A 20,669-nucleotide genomic window follows, 5' to 3' on the forward strand; every position below is an offset into this window, starting at 1 on the left:
ATATTTCTACAAATACATTCTTAAATATGTAAATAAAAAAATATATATTTACTATAATATAGTATTATATCTTGGAAAACTGTTCTTCGTTTTTTTTTTTTCCCCCAGTAAGCAAAAAAACTTGCAAAACTTTTTTCATTGACACAATTGTAACACGCGATGATTGACGTTCCGGGAGAAATCCGATTTTAATTGCGAATTGCAATTGCGATTAAACTCGAGGCTCTTTTTCGGTATATCCGGGGCACTTCGAAAATTGGAATTAGCGATGCTTTTCGGCCACCTTGCCTGGCTAATCACGGCCCTGAGCCAAGGAAGTCGCGCGCTGTGTACACGCCGCGGTGTGCGTAGGTACACACACCTGCGAACGCCACGCGAGCATAAAACAGCTTTGCGCAGATAGCGGCGCCTTTGATCTGCTCTCGTCCCCGACTACCTCCGCCGTAAAATTCTGAAATGCGCTGACGTACGCGAGCGCACGTCGTACCGCGGAAAAGAGTGATCTGCCTTTGACGAGCGGAGCGATGATCGCTCGTTCGCCCTCGATGAGATTGTTAATTTCCTCGATCGCGCTCTAAGCAGAGCGCCATTTAAAATCATAGATCATCGATGCATAATGAGGGATAATGAAGATTTCTAACGAAATCCCCCGGGAGGGGAAAGGGAGAAAATTCCGCGAGCGAAAATTCGATTACTAGATGCGGACGAGTCAGAGAAAGATGATAGATGGGTGATCAAGGTCTTCTATTTTCTTATTCTCTTTGCTATTAAAACAAAATAATTATGTAAAATGTTTAACGTGGCAAAAATTTTTAATATTCTAGTAAATAATATTCTACTGTGATTCAATGAAAATGTATTATTTACTTTCCAAATTTTTAGATATGCCAGCAAGGCCGTTCTGCCAATTTAACTTTTTGTGAAATATTCCATTTCGTGGAAATGCGGAATTGCTTCTATATATGCATAGCGGAGATTATGTAATACACATTCGCGCGTTCCCATTGCTATTAAAATAGAATTATTATCGATACGGTAGCGGGTTTGGGCAAATGCTGAATCAGCAAAGGCCAGATAACGGCCGATAAGAAAGTTACACGATATCGATGCTCGATTTAATGGAGTGGGTGTGGCCGCGAAGCCAAATACAAGCTGCCGTCGAGAGCTATTGAAAACAATATATGCATCTGTGCTGTCGGCGAAAAAAAAAAAAAAAAGAAAGGAATCCAAAAAGATAAATCGTATTTGATCACTGCGCGTGTTCGATCGGCCGCGAAAGTTATGCCGCGACAAGCCGCGTGATTGTCGCGTTTGCGCACTATATCGATGATTATGTAAGCTCTGTGTGACAACATAGAAAAAGAATGTCACTCGCCGATATTTCGTCAAAAAACTTAACCGTCTAACATCACGAAGGGAAATGTTTTGTTTGTTTGGTGTTTCGCATAAAGAATAATATTATCAAGCTTTGTAGCGTGCAAGACCAGATGTAGAGATGAAAACGTACAAGTCTGGATTGATTAAAAACAAGATGATGAAAAATAATCTCCCGAAGAGGAATAATTATGAAAAAAATAGAAAAATAGTAAAAATGACGTGTAGCAATAAACGTATACAATTGGGTTAATTAAGGCAATAAAGGAAAGGAAGAGAGGAAGGGAAGGCGAGATGTGACTTGTAAAGAAAAAGATTTATGCTCTTGAAATGGTCGGCGCTTTTTCATAAAAAAAGAGAACATTAATTTTCCACATACAGTAATCGGAAGAGAGAGAGACGGGATATCTTTCATTAAATCCTTCATGTAGAATTGCATATGCGCGGTTGAAAGGCGCGACCGGCTATCGATGCGCGTCGAATGAAAGAGCCATGGAAATATGTGATGTAAACTGTTCGGTAGTTCAGAGGGAGGATTAAGGTCTCTGTTTATGTTCACGCATCTCCTTCCACCATCCAACCTCGCGTATCGTTCCACACATAGGAGTTAAGTACGTGACATCTTACGGCGTATATAGTCGCGTAGATATTATCTGAACGAGGCATATGACACCCCGAGCTGAGAGACTGGCAGAAGCGATGGGCGTCTGTTCGGCTATTGAGACTAAGCAGATGATATCGCCTATAAATGATTTGGGGCTTTAATAAACGGCAAAGTGTGTATCGAGTACCGTACGGATTCGAAGGGGATGATCGGTGGGGCGAGGCTGACAAACGTCGCCCGTCACGTACAAAACTCCGTAAAATTTTAATCAAGACTTTTCCGTATTGTAGTTTTGATATGAAATGAATTTTCAATTATTACAATTTTATGTGACAATTGATTGTGATATTAAAACTAAGAAGCCTGACCGAAGGAAGAGAATAATTAGCTCAACATTTTCGATAAAGGCACGAGTGTAAAAATACATAATTCTTTTGAGAGAAAAAAGAAAATTTAAATCAGTGGAACAAAAGCAACAGCATTTCCGTGAAAGTTACTTTACGTGTAACGTGATATAAATAAGAAAAACAAAATAAGGTAAAGTAGTTTTTATGGAAACGCTACTGTTTTGAATAATTAATATAAAATTAACAAATTGTGTTAGTTCAATTTTTTTTAGGATCGTTTCAACATAATTTAAAATATAATTATATAATTATTGAAACAATTTACAATTAAATATAGAATTATAAAAAAATTGTTAATTTATATAACAATAAAATTTCCACATATAAATATACCATTGAATACTTAGTATATAGAAAAAATTTAAAAGTTTTAATATATTTTCTAATCTTCACAAAAACTTAACACTTTTATCGTGCATTTCTAAAAATGTGACCTGCCTTGATAAAAAACGATAAAACTTATCAAATTTTCGAGATAAATATTTTGAAAACTTGTGTTTACGTACATAGATCTTAATTTGTCTTATCTTTTTATATATACTCTCCGACATTCAGTTTACTTTCTAAATTTTTATTGAATTAAAATATTATTTTATTAATATTATTTTTAAATATTGGATAGATATTGGATATTTTTAATTTATACGTCAATAATATGTAATTTCTTTTTCAATATATGTTGATAAAGTATTTTAAATACAAATAGGTAAAAAAAGATCTGAATATATTAGAAAAATATATTTGCCGATTGAACTAGAGGAAACGTTAAAAGTATTGCAATTTGTTACAAAATAAGTATAATATTTCAATGTCAAAAATATTTGAAGTTTTAATCTATTGATAAAATCATAATCATTTTCTAATCATTCTATCATTTTAATCTACACTTTATCTTGATCTTTTCGTAATGGATGAAAGTATTTTTTAAAGAGATTTTGGGTTTTGTGTGGTCCAAAATTTCTGACTATTATGTCATTAGTGACAGAAAATCAAGACTAAGCATTCCAATTGATGTTACTTGAGATAGAAATTTCTTTTTCTTTCCAATGTAATTTGAATCTTGTGGTCCATTTGACATCTAAATAGGAAACCAAGAAAAGAAAATCGCTATAGCTATTTTTGAAGAGGGAGTGATCCTAATAGACTCCCAAAATGAACAACTTGAGTAGTGTCGAATTAAATATTATTTCACCGTTTTTAAGTGCTTTTGATACATAATAAAATATAAATGAATATACTTGAACAAAATGAACAAAAAATATTTTTATTATTTTTTATAATATAACTTTAAGAAAATAAAATCTAGATAAGAATAACAATTATTTATAATTATATAATTTAAAATAAAATAAAATTAGAGACAGAATAAGAATAATTATTTACAATTTTTATGTAATTTTTGACATGACATTCATTATTTTATTTCATAGTCACTATTTATTCATGCAAAAAAATGTTGCAATATAAAAAATAATAATACGTTATATACATTTTACAATATATTATAATGCTATAGAAAAAATAAAAATATATTTACTATAATTGTAATTCCTTGTGAAGAAATACCACAAAATTATAGGTATACTCAAAATATATATTTCTTATTATACATATATTATGACTAAATAATTATTCCTTCAAAATTATCTGAAAGTTTATAATTAACTTTAAAACAAATATACTAAAGAAGATTCCAATCTATTTAATTAAATCAATTTTTGTATATAAAAATACGATTCATAGAATGAATCAACAATCTAGTGTAAGACAGAAGTTTCTATGATTATTCATTTCCTATCTCAAAATGATTTCCATGAATTATTGCACGTAGCACAAATAGTGCATATATCATACTGTTAAGATCAATGTATCATATTATTATAACAAATTACTATTTCTAAACATAAAAATCTTTATATGTCTTTAATGAATCGTTAATATTTAAATCTTTTATAAATAAAATCTAATTTTTCATAATCATAGTCATAATAGTTACTATGTATAAATAATCAAAATATTTTTTTGTTAGATTTTATTTCTTCTCTTAGTATTTGTAAAATGATCCTATTTCATCGCAGTCTAAGCCGGATTGTGACAAACTTTTCACCCTTTGTCACAAGAGGGTAATTATTTTGAAAATTATACGATAAACAGACTGTCATCGTTTAGTGAAATCATTGCCAGTGTCTCAAGTGCCTTCAACTTCGAAAGGATCTATAGATAATGCATGAATGAGATGGAAAAATTATGAGAAAAAGAAGTCAGCATGCCTTTTAAGAAGCCTGTGAAGAGTCAAATGCTTGTGACTTCAATTTTTCTCTCGAGACTCTCTAAAAGTCACTAAAAATTCTTACAGTTATTGACCTGTGAGGATTCTAAAAGTCCTACTGACGTCAATCGGGGAAATCTTTTGAGAGATTCTTATTTTTCTTCTGAAAATTTTCTTTTATATAAATAAGCTTCAAATTTATAAAATATATTTTAACAAATATAACTTGTTATACGTATAAAATTATTCCGCTACTTCTAATACTCGTTTTTAACATCAAACGCGCATTGAAAGAGATGTCTTCTGGAAGAACAAAAATGGCTTTAAATCTGTTGGCTTTTTTATCACAAAAAAATACCGAGTAAAAGAAAAAGCTCGTGACGTATAAATACGTACTGCTGTTTCAAAGGAGTTTTAATCCGACATGTTAGAGAGAGAGAGAGAGAGAGAGAGAGAGAGAGAGAGAGAGAGAGAGAGAGAGAGAGAGAGAGAGAAGAATGGAGAGATCGTGTGTTCTAGCAAGTACGTGTTCAATTTGGTAGTTCCAGTACCTGTGCAGTTTTGCAAGGAGTGGCAGAGCGCGCAAACGAGGGACGAGAGAGAGGGAGAGAGGAAACGAGGGAGATGGATGGATGACGGCGACGTACAAAGACGCTTCAGGGGTGACGAGAGCGTGCGAAGGGGGTGGAGGCGGGTGGCGAGGGGATCTGCCTGCCTGATGGAGCTTGAAACTGAATTAACCATCCCCGCCCGGGGCCCGTGATCTCGTCGCAACCTCATCTCGGCGACCATTATATTTGTCTTTGTATGCTAAACATTTTGTGGAATTATACGAGACAGGTTTCGAAGAGTCGTCTCTCCCTCTACTCTTTCTCTCTCTCTCTCTCTCTCTCTCTTTCACTCCTCCTTTCTCTCCCAACCCTCCTCTCATCCTATTTCTGCAGCGTGATCGAGAAACGATAACGATTACAGGGCATTCCTCCCTTGTGCAAGATTACTTTCCAGGCGAAAAGCGATCAGCGAAATACCCGTCAGTTTTCCATACACTTTTTTTTTTATGCACGTCAAAAGAACTCGCAATGAGCAGAACTGCACTCGCGTCCCAAGTTCTCGAAATATTAAGTCCTGATTAAAAACAAATATATTTAAGATTTATCGAAGTATTATTATAATATTATTAAGGTTTCTTGTATTATTATAATATTATTATAATATTACCCATAATATTTCTTATAATTTGAAAAAATTTCGATATCTTTAGATAAAAACTTAATCTTTCGAGATCTGTATAAGATTGTATTTATTTATTTGCCACAAATTTTGCATTTCTGTGCAAAGTCGAAAAATAAATAAAAGCAGAATCTTTTTGATATTCTTCGATAAAAGTTAATTTAAGTCTATAAATAATTTTTTATCATGTGATCAAAAAAGATTTAACATCAAATCGGTCAAAGGATTCATAAATGGAAGAAACAGCGGAAAATTCGAAATACTTTGCAAATAACACGTCATTTCACGCGATCAACAAAAGCTTCCTTCTCAGCTCATCGACGTACTTCTTCGTCGGTGTCATGCTGTCTGTGCTGTCATAAATCGATAAGTGGATAAGATAATTTTTCACACATATTGTTACCTATAATGATACTGTGATATCTGTGATATCTTGCCTCTAGTTGTCAACTTTCTCTGTTCATTCCATTGAAACGATACTTTTAAATTAATCATAAGTATATTGCCAGATAAATCCTTTCCAAAATCATACTTTAGAAATTGAAGTCTATATCTTTCAGTTAGCACTAAATATGACCTTTCTAATTTTTGAATTTTGTTTGTCTTATGTAAAAATATAATTATCTTACTCTGAGCCTCAAGTATTTAATGCTAAATGTCGGATATGAAGACAGGGATTTAAATGATAAAAATTAAAAAATAGATATTACGCGCCGTTATCTCAATAAAAATTTTCTTAACTCCAACATATCGCTTCAACAATTTTTGACGATGTGTAAGACGCGTATAATAATATAACGCGTATAATAAGACGCGTATAATAAGATGACAATATTGCGAGTATAAAAATCAACCTGCTTTAATAACCAAGCAGGTTTTCCATTTGTTTATTCTCATTAATATTAGCTTAGGAGGATTCATCGCAAGAATTCATCTTCTTTGACGTTGATGTAAATTCGTGGCGAGTGTATCGGTAGCATCGATATCCCAAATATCATGCTGTGCCGCAGCATCGTTAACGTATAATGAGATTACCAGACCATTCGTCGGAAGGAGTACTGGACGAAGACAAGGAAGATGGATTATGCTGTTAAGAATAAAACAAATGTTCCAATTAGTTAGCGCTATACGACAATAAAAATAATATGTGGCCTTATACAAATTCATCATACAATACTAAATTTGAAAAAAGAAAAACACGCAATTAACACAAAATTTTCAACAAAATTAAAAACAAATCTATTTTCTTCACTTTTTCAAATAGCGAAATATTCAGAAAAGCGAGTATATTCAGATTTTTCATTTTAACGATATTGTAAAAAATATTAAAAGTAAAGCACGATCCTATTTGAGTAGGACATAATTTCCATCATTTCACAAAATGTGGCCAGTGACGCCATATTGTTTATATAGTAATGGTACGCGATATGTAATCTTTGTCTACAGTAGGGTAGTTTAACGCGTCGATTCTGTGGTTGGCTCGCATGAAAACTTGTGTGAGTCGATTACCCGATACACCATGCTGGAAATATGCACGGAAATATTCACTGCAATGGAGTTTGTAATAATAGAATTGTCTCGATTCACGTTCATATGTTACGTGCGGCCTTATGGCTCTCGCATATGAAAAACTATCGTTTATTCACTAAAGCACGTTCCTTTCGTTTATACAATCCTATCATAATAAAAAAATGATCTATAATGCTAAAATACATTTGTTTAAACATCATTTCTAGATTTAGTGAATTCGTAGTGACAAGATGTCAAACAAATGGCTTTACAATTTTTCTTGATAGCTATCCGTGTAGAAATTTAAAAATAGCCCAATATTAGACAAATATTATATTAATTATACATGGAAAAAAATAGATATGCTAGATATGCTATTGATCTGAAAAATAATTTTTTTTTTATCAAAATAATTACGTAATATTCAAATTAGTTATCAGAATATAATAAAGTTTGCAGTATTATCATCATATTTAAACATTCTACATAAAAATTTTGATAATGCAACAAAATTATTTTTTTTATGTATCAGTACTTGCTATATGGATTTTTGGATCGGAATAAAGTACAGTAGTGTAATACTATTCGGTAGTAATAAAAGTTAATACTATTATTGATACAGTTCAAAATGGATATTAATTCGATTCTTAATCAATAATGGCGCAACATTGTCTGCCAATGTTTGCCTATTATTGAGTCAATATTGAACTAATTTAATAATATCGGCAATTTTTATTGTATAGGCATATATATTGTAGACCTAAAATATATATTGTACATCAAATGTACTAAAGATGCAGTGAAATGCTATGAGAAAACATAAAGCTCATATAATAAGAAATTTAACTTCCATACAATTTTTACTGCACTGAATTTTTACTCTTACTAAATGTGAGGATACGGCTTTAATGTAAAAATTATTATTATTAGTGGTTTAAAATAATATATAGAAGTCGATGAGCACATCCCAATAACATCAGAAAGAACGTGATAGTTTCCATTGTAATTATATGACTCGACTTTTGACCCTTTTGATCTCGCTTTTTTAAGGAATTTTATGTTCAGATCATAATTTATGACCCATATTACCTCTAAATAAATTAGAGAAACTAGAGAAATTATTACTTTTTCTTGTAATGAAACATATATATAATCAAATAAAATTTCAAAAAACTTCATAAAACTTCAAGAAGAATTTACTTACTTTTCTTTTAACTCAATTTCCGTTGCAAGGTTTTCCTTCGCTATTTCCTTAACGTAGAATGATTTATTATCCGAAAGAAGAAACAAAGACCGGTAGTCGGGTGGCATGTTTCTTCTCAAGTTTCAGAGTTGCAAAAGACCGTTCATCATCGTTTACAGCCCGGTACAAGCCCGAACTTAACGAACTTAACACGGGATTACGGGTAAATTTTGCAAACTAATCAATACCTGTGCGTGTACGTGTATTACGTTACGTGTGACATACACGTGTCCTCTCGACGTATTCCATCTCTCATCGACAGCAAACATTTCCAAGTTCTGCCGTCGTAACGGCGAATATCCTCTCTTCCTTCCCCTCTTCTCCGACACATCTTGCGGACGACGTGTAGCGACGACGGCGGCGGTGACGGCGGGAGAACGAGTTGTCCACGGGTGGGTAGCGTCGCGACGCCCCACGGGGTCACCCCAACCCGGAAGCTCCGCCCCTGTGAAGTTGCCACCAACCGGAGTATCCAACGTACGGGACACGGTAGGAGGAGCCACCGTGTCGTGTCGTTGGCGTCAGGTAAACGGCGATCCTGGGACCAGCCGTGGCACTCCGGCATTTAGTATCGCGTTGACTTTCGAATAAATATCTTCTTGCTTCTTTTTTTTCGAAGTCTCCCGCGCACACTCTCTCTCTCTCTCTCTCTCTCTCTTTCTCTCTCTCTCTCTCTCTCTCCCTCTCTTTCTTTCTTCCTGTTCTCCGACACTGCGCTCACCTGCGTCAGCGTACAACGTTGTTCCCGTTTCCGAACGAATGACTTATGTGGACCTTGCGAGCGAGACGATCGTTTTCGAAGTGACGGTCGTTTTTAGTGCGAATAAACTTTATTTCGCTTTTGACACTTGGAGGTGCCGAGAGTACAAGAAGGATACAAATGGAGACCAAGACCGAGCCGCTGACGCCGCCACAAACGCCACCGACAATCGATAGATCGATGCATCAGCCCCAACATCCGCATCCGCATCAGCATCAGCATCAGCTTCAACATCAACAGCAACATCAGCACGTAGTTTTTTCAACCACCAAGTGGACCAAGTCGGGCCTCTTCACCAACAGATATTTCCAGCAACAACAGCAACACGTCCAGACGCATAATCCTGGAAATTATCCGAACGCTCTCTTTGATAATTGGTTGAGGAATACGGCTATAGGCTTAGCCGTTAGGAATTGTTGCTCCCAAGCACGTCCTCTGTACTATCATCATCAGGCCCAGCCGAATATATTTCCGGTGCCGCCACCACCACCGCCGTTCCTCACCCGAAGATCGGCGGGTCAGAGACCTAAGAAACAGTTCATCTGCAAGTTCTGCAATCGGCATTTCACAAAGAGCTACAACCTGCTGATTCATGAGAGAACGCACACTGACGAGCGACCGTATTCCTGCGACATATGCGGGAAGGCCTTTCGCAGGCAGGATCATCTGAGGGATCATAGGTAAGCATTTATTTTCAAAATATACGCTTTTGTTGGCAAACTGATGATGATAATCACGAGATAACAAGTATCTTACGTCGATATAGCACAAAAGGTGTTTAGGAGGATAAGATAATTATGGAGAAAAGATTATGCAGAAAAGGATTTAATATATCATAGTGATAATAATATAGCTCGGTATATATTGCTACCAGTTTATACTGTAAATTCTATGAAATTACATAAATTTCCATAACAGTTCATTTTTCCACAAGTGAAAGGTTAAAAAGTAGATAAAATTATATTGAAAATAAAATTATAAAAAAATTATAAAATTATAGTATTTTGGAAGATTTTAAAGTAAGAATGAAAGGTTGCAGTATCTATTGTTAGAGCATCAAAGTGATAAATGTTAGTATATTATTCGCAAAGTTCCAAAAAAATGTCTAGCTATTTATGGGAAAGTCCTTGAGAAAATGATATATAGCTTGCCTTAAATATTTCCAAGTAATTTTGATAAAAAATATCTATTCTTTACTTTTTTGTATTTGTCCTCGCTATCCTTTTAAAATAAAGGCGTGATTTTTTTTTTAAAGAGCATGCAAATATGAAAGTAACATGATATATAAATTTGCTGTTTATTTCACGGACTAATGAAAATATTACTTATTTTGCATAATTCTATATTTTTTATTCGATAAATAGAAAGTAGAAATATGTCAAATCATAGAAAAAGAATTTTGAAATTTGTAGCAAATGCATTAAACGCAGTTTAATAGTTCAATAAATAGTATATAGTTCAATAAATATAAGTTTTATACTTTTTAGATATTAAAATCAAATAATAATTTGAAAAGTTAATAGACTAAAAATCACATACGATATAAAATGAGTAATTAATTCTGTTATGTGCGTCGTTTGATTATTATGTTCTAAAAAAATTAATTAATGGAATTTCGTTTAATTCGACCTTTTGGATTACAATAAGCAATATTTTCGATTGGATTAATCGCTACACACAAAGTTTGCTGATGAATCTTTAATCAGTTTTCATTAATAATATGACATTTCTGAGAATGAATAGTATAATTCCAATTCCTACGTCACAACAGTGCACGTCATAACAATGCGAACAAAACAATTCTTTTTTTGCCGATCTTAATTATTTTATAATTTTTATAATACAAATTTAAATTATCTTTTCATCATTTCATCAAACGAAATATGCAATAATTTATATTTTGCTTCTTATTTATTTTATAAATACTTTTTGATTACGATTATATGTTTTATACATAAATGACTTAATCGAAGATTAAAACATTTGTACATGTTTTATTGTTATAAATTTTATCTAACCATAACATAAAATCTAGCTTGGCTGACATTCTTTTATATCATACTTAATTTTTAGAAATTATTTATTTAATAATTTATTTGATAGTTTTATAAAATTCTTTTCGAAAGACTTTTGATATATTTAATGTTGTTCATCTATTAATAATTTAGAAATTTTTTGTCATCATTATTCCAAAAGTTAACATAAAAATTTATTAAGCTAATTGGTTTATCTAGCTTCATCATCATCATCATTAATTGATTGTTATCATGGTATCATTAATTGATTGTTATTATCATTTGGCTATTATGCTGGAATAAATAATTTTTCATAACATATACGCACATCGCTCGCGGCTCACGTATGGATTAATGATTATCATTAGCATATATGATACAATACCAGAGTATTTTTATAATTCAGGAGCATTACGCAAATTGATATTATAGTATACTATATTTCTGTATCGTATCTATTATTTAAAAATATTTTTAAAACATTTTATTTTTACAAATATTTTTAAGACCTAATTTTTATAAACAAATACGAAACAAAATTAAAAATAAACATAAATTAATAATTGGTTTATGTTTAAAAAAATATATATATGATTTTTTTTTAATTTGAAAGGCACAAGTTTTTTGTATCAACAGCAAATATTTTATTCTTGATCAAGTTCCACGTCTACATTCCACGCTTATAAAAATTGCACATAAAGATATCAATACAGACTATATATTTATCATTTATCAATATCGACACTTTGTGTCATCTTTATGAAAACAGGAAATATCAATTTGCTACGATTATCAACATCAATTTGGAAATCATGTGTAATTATCATCCAATCAGGAATAAAAGAGAAAAGCTGGCATTTTTCCAAATGTTACTAATTACTAAAAATAAAACAAGAATCATCATTATAGGAAAAAATCAATTTATAAAACAATTATTTTCTAAAAAAGATTATTGGGACGTTAAAATTACCATTTATTTATATTATAAGATGTATGCGTATAACATATTTTACACAGCAGTTACGGAAAAATAACAAAAAACAAGATTACCAGTTTCGGATGAGTGTAATCTGGGCTGACGAATTTTTAAAATTTTAGATATATACACAGCAAGGAGAAGCCGTTTAAATGCAACGAGTGCGGTAAAGGGTTCTGCCAAAGCAGAACTTTGGCGGTTCACAAGGTCATGCATATGGAGGAGTCGCCGCATAAATGCACAGTATGCGGCCGGAGCTTCAATCAAAGGAGCAACCTGAAGACGCATCTTTTGACGCACACAGACGTTCCGCAAGATCTCAGGATCGAGACTTCGGTGTCATCGGATTCAAGGATGTCCTCGACAGAGATTAGACAAATGGCAGAACGAGTGAACGGCCTCCTGCCAATTCCAAAGAAGAATACACACACCAAACTGGGTTTTACTATAGAGGACATAATGAGACGCTAAGGCATTATGCCTTTAATTTAAATCTGCGTGCATTGTCCACTTTCTCTTTTCTTTGTATCATAGTTTTTCAATTTCTACTCAGGATTGAGCGAAGTTAAATTGACTCATTCTTGTTACGCAGAGTGTCCCAAATCTCCCGTGAAATCCCGGTCAAGGCTCCCGAGGTCATTTTAGGACGAAAATCTTAATGTCAAAGTGTTAAATAGTTTTCAATTAAATTAGAAATCGTTAAAGTTGAACAATTAAATGGTCTGAAAACGTGATTCACGTGCTCAGGCATGACATATTGCATAACAGTATGAAAATTGTCGCATATTTATTATACATTTTATATTATATCCTTAACAGCATTGTGTATTAGGATTTTCATTTCGAGATAACTTCAGGAATCTGTTATATATTAACGGTTGTTGTAAAAGATCTAGGGCACTCTGTATATTTTATTATTGCTAATTATATGTTTTATTTTACATGTTTTTCTAGTGTCAGCTGGATTGGCCTTTAAAAGTATTGAAACATTTTTTTAATTTTTTTACATTGCTATTGATTCAGGACCTAATGAACCAATTCTGATAAACTTCAATCAACAATTAATTCAGTTGATAATTATGAATAATAAGAACTCTAACTCATATTATCACTTTTACTTAACTTTTTTCCATTCAATATTTTTGAACAAATCGATAAAATCAATAAATATTAATTAAATCATATATTAATTATTTCTAATTATTTGAATATTTTTAATAATATTTTTTTTCCATTTTCTATGAGATCTATTCTACCGGAAAATTATGTTAAAAACAATGAATATGAAAAATTTTGCTACTAGTCGCTTTTGAATCATTGATTGAATCAATGATTCGAATTCGATTACAATTTTCATGTTGGTGTCAATTGTTCTTCTTTTCCTATGCCACTCGCGTGATAATAAATTTTAATAACAAATTGTAAATTTAACGAACTGTAAATTTTAATAATGAATTTGCGTAATTAAGTTTGCTTCAAAAATAAATTTTGAGACATTTTTTAAATGTCATTAAAATTTGCTTTTTATATATAAATAAAATTTTTACATTTAAATAATTCTTATTTCATTAATAATAAAAAAATTAAATTTTTTAATATTAATTGTATGTATGTATATGTGTGTGTATATATATATATATATATATATATATATATATAACTTATATAAAATTAAGAATTTTTAATTATAATTATAAACATTATTGTAACATTTTATTTAAAAATCTTGGTTTGTTTATTAATTGCAGTCGCATTGAATTTTAATGTTAAATATGTATGTTAATTTTTTGCTTAGATGGAATAATGTAATTGTGATTGCGTGTGCAATTTGTACATAATCGTGTGTTATATAACAATAATTATAGAATTAATTACACACACACACACACACACACACACACACACACACAACACACACACATATATATATATATATATATACATATACATATACATATATATATATATATATCAATCAATTATATATATCTTTACAAATATTTTTATAATTTTTTATAACATTTTGTTTTGAATTCCTAGCTTGTTAATTACAATCACATTGAATTTGTACATTATTTATTTTTAAAATGATACAATCATTGATAATTTATATATAGACTATTTGTCTATATATAATCATTATAAAAAATTAATTTTAATTATAAACTAAAATTATAATTTTAATTATAAAACTATATAATTATAATTATAATGTTTATTATATTATTATGGTTTTTCTTAAAATGCGCTTCAATTACACGCGATACCGTGAAAATTCCAATGATAAAGGGAGATAGAAGAAAAAAGGACAATTAGCATTAACATGAAAATTGATTGACAATTATAATATCGATCACTGTTATAAAATAAATAATTGTATGATTATTTGAAATAATCTTTATTTTATATTTAAATACTATAGAAAAGCAAATAATCGATTTAAAAAAATTTAAATAATTTTGACTTAATAAATTTTAATTTAAATAAAATTTATGGAAACTGCTTGCAAGTATGAATCGAAACTCATTGAAATTATATAATAATTTCGTATAATTTCATAAATGTACGAGACTGATCTTCATGTTCAATTTTGAAAACGTCAATATTCATCATTGAACGACTGATCTTGTGCTTCTTGCTTTGTGTAATATCTCATTTTTTTCACGAATGATTTTTTTTTTCTCCTTTTTGAACAAATTCGAGATACGTGCGCATACGTTTGTTGATGGAGTCGCATTCTCAAGATTACACCGTGAAATTAATTTGAAATGCGCGAGACATAACTATAATATGACACTACAGTATAAAGGATAAATTTGAACTATGAACAAATGCAAATTGCAACGAAATAACTAATATTGACTCCGGTAATAACACAGAACTAGCAAGAATAGATTTTTATTTGAGGTTTTATGCAACAGCACTGTACTTTATGTAGAGAGTCTGCAAACTGCTTATCAAGTACAATTAAAAGATATTAACTTGATATAATTTGCGTTTGTTCTTAAGAATCTGTTATATCAGAGAATTGAAATTTTTCTAAAATTTTCTCCTTATTCCTTTTGTTTTTCCTACAGAATAGATTACGCAAATAAAATTTTTTCATCGGGGAAAATCTTTTTGGTGCGCGCGTAAATATAAATATAAATTTTCTAATTTATTCATTGTGCAAAAAGAAAGATTTCATTTTATCATATCCACGCAGATTTTTCGTGTATTATATACTCTTCTCTTTGTAAATATACTCTTTGCACAATATTTATATTATTTTAGGATATTTCTAAATTCCTCTAACATACTTTAATTCCAAATTTAATCTAATCTAATTTCTCGGTAATAAAAAATTTCGCATTTTTGAATAAGGAAATTTATTTATTATAATTCTAAAAATTGAGAAGTCCAGAAGTTTGTAAGAGGAATTTAGAAACAACCTGCATATACATATATAAATATATACATACATACATATATATATATATATATATATATATATACACATAAAATTAATATTTATATTATATTATATAAATATGCAATTATAGCATTATATTTATATTACATTATCGTAGATATAATTATTATATTATTTATATTATTATTTATAAGATTAAGTCTTATGAATATTCATGTTTTGATTATAAGAATTGCATACGCATTTGTGTGCGCGATGTCTCACAAATATCTTCAGTATCTTCAGTGCTTTCGAGGACATGACAAAATATCTCAGGCAAAGAGCTTCATTTCATCGAGTTGAAATATTTTATCATTTAAACAACGGAAGTGTTCGAAGTGTTTGTGATAAATGGGATATTCTGTGTATGTTTTTCGGTATACGTTATACGTACTCTTAGATGCTAGTAAGCTCATATTTTACACGAAAAGAGTATTCCCTGCGCGTCGAGTCGAACTTATCACGCATTTCAATTACTTTCCTCTTTGATTTACCATGCTGCTGCCGGTTACATTCACTTTATTTCACTTTTCCGTATTAGGTATTGGCATCGCACAGACCCGGCGTGTGCGATTGTTGCCGGGTCGAGGATATTCCGATAATCTCCGATCTTTGTCAACATAATTTATTCTCGTCGTATATCAGGAGAAATCTGAATGCTTGTTGCTTCAACAAGCTGCGAGCGCTGCACGAAATCTCGCTTAAGAACGAACGAGAACGAGATCATTCGAGACCGAAAGCGACGTGTTCATAGATCGAGACGCTCATACGGCATAGTTTATGCCAAATCCAAAATTTCATAATAAATTTGTATCGTAATAAATAATTTCTCTCATTAGACGCGCGACGCGTCTGGCGTTAGATAAAGGCCGCAGAAACGTGAGAGAGACGATACAGAATTAATTACAATTGTGTCACGCGGGAAGAGCGTTTTCTGTCCGTTTCCGAAGATTTTTTTTACCGGCTCTCAAAAAAGCGTGCGGTATTCAGTTTCTAAAGTGCATTCCCGATTCGGCCACGAGGCGTCGAGATAATTGATCGCTCCTCGACGAGACAACGATCTGTGCCGGGAGAGTGCGATGTTACCGTGCCTGGTCGTGTATATCGACGGTGTTAATCGAGTCTCCACGGTCGCCAGTTATCTTTTCGTTTCCCGTAAAATTAGAAATTTAGATCAGATAAGGGCGAAGAGTGTAGGAAAGACACATATCTTCTGGCCAGTTAGCCGCGCCATCTTCCCTTCCCCTTCGATGCCACCGGCGACCCGCGAATGGTCCCCAGATTTCTTTTTCTCTTAATCTAGGAAAAGATACTGCTGTATATGCTACCCGTAGACCACCCACGTATCTCTCACGTATAGGGTGTATGCGGAACTATTCATGATTTCTCTCATATTCAAATCGCTCGATGAACTTGGAATTAATCTTCCACGCGTGGAGAAAATTCATTGAGAAGGATAACGACGACTTCTCGATATCTAATATTGATGAATTCAGCATTTCCAAAAGCTATTTTTACAATTTTTTTTTTTTTTGTTTAAATTATCATTGTAAATTTATTCAACGTTGTTAAAACAATTAATTGTCATCTCTATAACAAAATTTTAATATTAGAACATATAATATCGATGGCTAAAAATAAATAAGTGAAATGTGATGGCTGAAGTAAAATTTTAGAGAAGATCCAAATTTGTTGAACGATTTATAATTATGAGAAAGGATCTGACTTCCGGCACACCCTGTATACTTCATTTCTACTTGACTCTTTTCTGACTTTTATTTTAACGCGCGTGTTCCCTAGTTTCGGCTCGTTTATTAAGTTACCACTAATTTAAGATTGTTGTAAATATCTATATTCGTGTAGATAGAGTTTGTCTGTAGGTGTGAATTGTCTTTTTCTGTCGTGTAGTTTCGTCGTTCTTCAGTCCGATGAAGTCGCTCGTGCTCTTACCGATGCGCCGAATGTATAAACGCGCATCAAGTGTCGAACGATTTGGGACATTGTCGGACTTGTGCAGTTAGTGCAGTTATCTGTTATTGTACGATCATACCAAATAGAAAGAGAGGAACAAGAGAATACCTCACGCTAGTCGATCGTAATGTAATTTAAATGTTGTTGTTATTAATTGAAAATAAAAACTATTCCAAACGAAATGGCTCATTATGACATGGCAACGGTCCTAGCTTTGAGAGAATTTCTATCTTCGTTATATGTATATAATCTTAATCTTAATCTTAATCTTAATTTTAATCTTAATCTAATCTTAATCTTAATCTTAAGCTTATCCCAATTAGTATAATTTTTAGATTCGTTCGATGTAATTTTGCTTAGCTTTTTTTAATTGTACAGTAATAGAGAAATGTGTGTATTTCCATTGTGAATCGTATAAATTTTATTTGTTTATGTAACTTTGTACATATATACTTTTTACACATAGATACTTTTACATATATATATATATATATATATATTACGTTTCGATATGTATAATTTTTAGTGTATTTTACATATATTTTTTATTTTTTTTTTTTTTTATTCCGATTAAAGAACTGTGGATTAATTAATTCCGTGAGTATGATTCGTTTGGAAGGGGACGGAGAGAGAGAATGTTCGAGGAGAAAATGTGTCCGGGTTCAATTCAATCTCGTGCGAGTAAACAAGAAATAGTTCCCCCGGCGGTCCCTTTCCGACGCAAGTCATTATGTGAATCTACGGGAACGAGGCTGACCATCATTCCCGACTTTCCCGATAATAGCCGGCAGTTAACGCGCTTGCCGGTCAGTTAGTACTGTTTAACTTTAATTAATTCCCGCGCCTTCCACACTACAATAAAGCGTGATGAAACGCCGTACAAACAAGACGTTACCCTCTCCCTTTGCTCCTTCATCATCGGGCTAATTCCGGACCTTGTCGTCACGTTATTTGTTCGTTTTCTACTTACGGACGTGTCGATACGTGCTTTTCTCTCATAATTTTAAATTGAATTAGCTCGAATATTGACAAATTCGATTTCATAGAAACACACATAATATGACAACCAACACCATTGCAGAATATACAATAAAAAAAAAAAATGTGATTCATATTGATTATAAGCGAAAAGGATAATTACAATATTTATCATTTAACTTTCTTGATCTTTTATTTTAAGATCAATTGAATTTATAACAGTTCTTTTTCTTAATTTTTGTATAATAATATTTATCTATATTTATTTACGAATAAGGATTTATAAAAGTGTAAATTTTTTTTTCACTTTTCTTTATTGGATGCCAGTTTTAGTGTGGTACTTGTTCCAGTGCTTGCGACAAATTTATTAAACATGTATGTATTTTCAAATTTTTAATTATATACCTTTCTTTAATTTTAGGACTTAAAAGATTAAGCATAAAATGCAAATAATAGTCGCCCAGATCCCACAATCGCCGATAATATTTTTGCAAAGACACAAAAGAGATGAGAGAAGCTTTAGAAATATAGGTAGCCGAGAATGTGCCAAAGAAACGTGGGAGAAAAAAGTAGAAAGATAAAGGGGACGAAACGACGAGTGGAAATGAATTTCGAGGAAGGAGGAAGACGAATGGAAGCGGATGAAAAAGGACCGTCCGGCTGCGTACCCTTTACCGTTTCCCCCGGGGGAACGATTTAATTACAATAATCACAATGTTACGGTTCCTGGTATTCTGCCCAGAGCTCATCGACTTGTCCCACGGAGAGAGGCTAATCATTTTCCTAAATCGAGGATAGTATTTCGCACAGCTGCCCGGTGCTATTTTATCATCAGGCGATCTTTTTCCATTTCGTTTAATAAGAGTAGGATGCTCTGATCAATCAGATAGCGTTCTACAATTCTACCTTTTTCTCCCTTAAAAAAAAAAAATAACTTTTTTTTCTTTAAATATAGTACAAATAGAGATCCTTAGGTCATTTGGATACACGTATTTTATTTCAACTCTTTTCTAAAGAGTTAAAGAGTGAAAGATTATTTTTTATAATGTATCACAATAATCTAATTATGTTCTGAATAAAAATACAGTCTTGTGAGTTTGTAATATCAGAGATCTTTGTTTTATAAATTATAAAATAAATATCAATCACAATCAAATTATTTAGGGTAATTATAAAATATTTCCAGATCACACAGAAAACGTGCCGTCTATTGATTTGTGTATATAATATTTCATGCATATATATATATATATATATATATATATATATATATACTAATAGATTAAGTTGTTTTCGAATATTACAGTTGATATACGTCTTTATCATATTTTACAAATAAAATGACATTGATGAAACATGGAAGAAGCTAGGCGGGCGCAGTATGTGAAAGGGGCGAGAAACCCGAGGCGAATTCAAGGTAGCGAATTCGCAAGCGACCTCGCAATTGTGGGAGTTAGCACCGTGGAATGTCATGAAGCTCTCCCCTCCCTCCCCTCCTTCCACTGTTCACCCTTGAAGCCCTAAAATGTTAACCACAGATTACCTGGCGGATTAGATCGCTCAGTCGGGCGAGGCCTCGAGCTACGATTGCAGGGCAAAAAGAGGACGGGGGAGAAGGAAGGAAGCTGCCACGATCCCCTCACGGTGTGCTCCGCGTGTACCCTCTTATTAGGGCGTGCGCCTTATCTAAGGGTCACAGGGCCCCGGCGACCTCGTGGGTCTCACAGGGACCACGAGGATCGTCCAGAATTCCAGGAGTTGTTGCGACCGCTGCGCACAGGCCACAGACCAGTGGAGCACCGTGAGTCTTCTTTCAGGCTTCTGAACACTAATTTCGGTCACCTTTAGGTAATGATGATGAGGATGAACCGTGAAGTAATTA

General features: G+C 32.4%; 1 protein-coding gene across 1 annotated transcript; it reads left to right on the top strand.

Annotated features, from left to right (window-relative positions):
- The first annotated feature begins 9,449 nt into the window (after positions 1 to 9,449).
- On the top strand, positions 9,450 to 13,924 carry odd (odd skipped). The gene is made up of 2 exons (XM_011631800.3): positions 9,450 to 10,076; positions 12,510 to 13,924. The coding sequence occupies exons 1-2, from the start codon at positions 9,517 to 9,519 to the stop codon at positions 12,856 to 12,858; spliced, it is 909 nt and encodes a 302-aa protein (XP_011630102.2). The 5' UTR covers positions 9,450 to 9,516; the 3' UTR covers positions 12,859 to 13,924.
- The last annotated feature ends 6,745 nt before the right edge of the window (positions 13,925 to 20,669 follow it).

The sequence above is a fragment of the Pogonomyrmex barbatus genome, unplaced genomic scaffold (genome assembly GCF_055798465.1).
Source record: "Pogonomyrmex barbatus isolate J1 unplaced genomic scaffold, ASM5579846v1 scaffold8, whole genome shotgun sequence".
Classification (NCBI taxonomy): Eukaryota; Metazoa; Arthropoda; class Insecta; order Hymenoptera; family Formicidae; genus Pogonomyrmex; species Pogonomyrmex barbatus.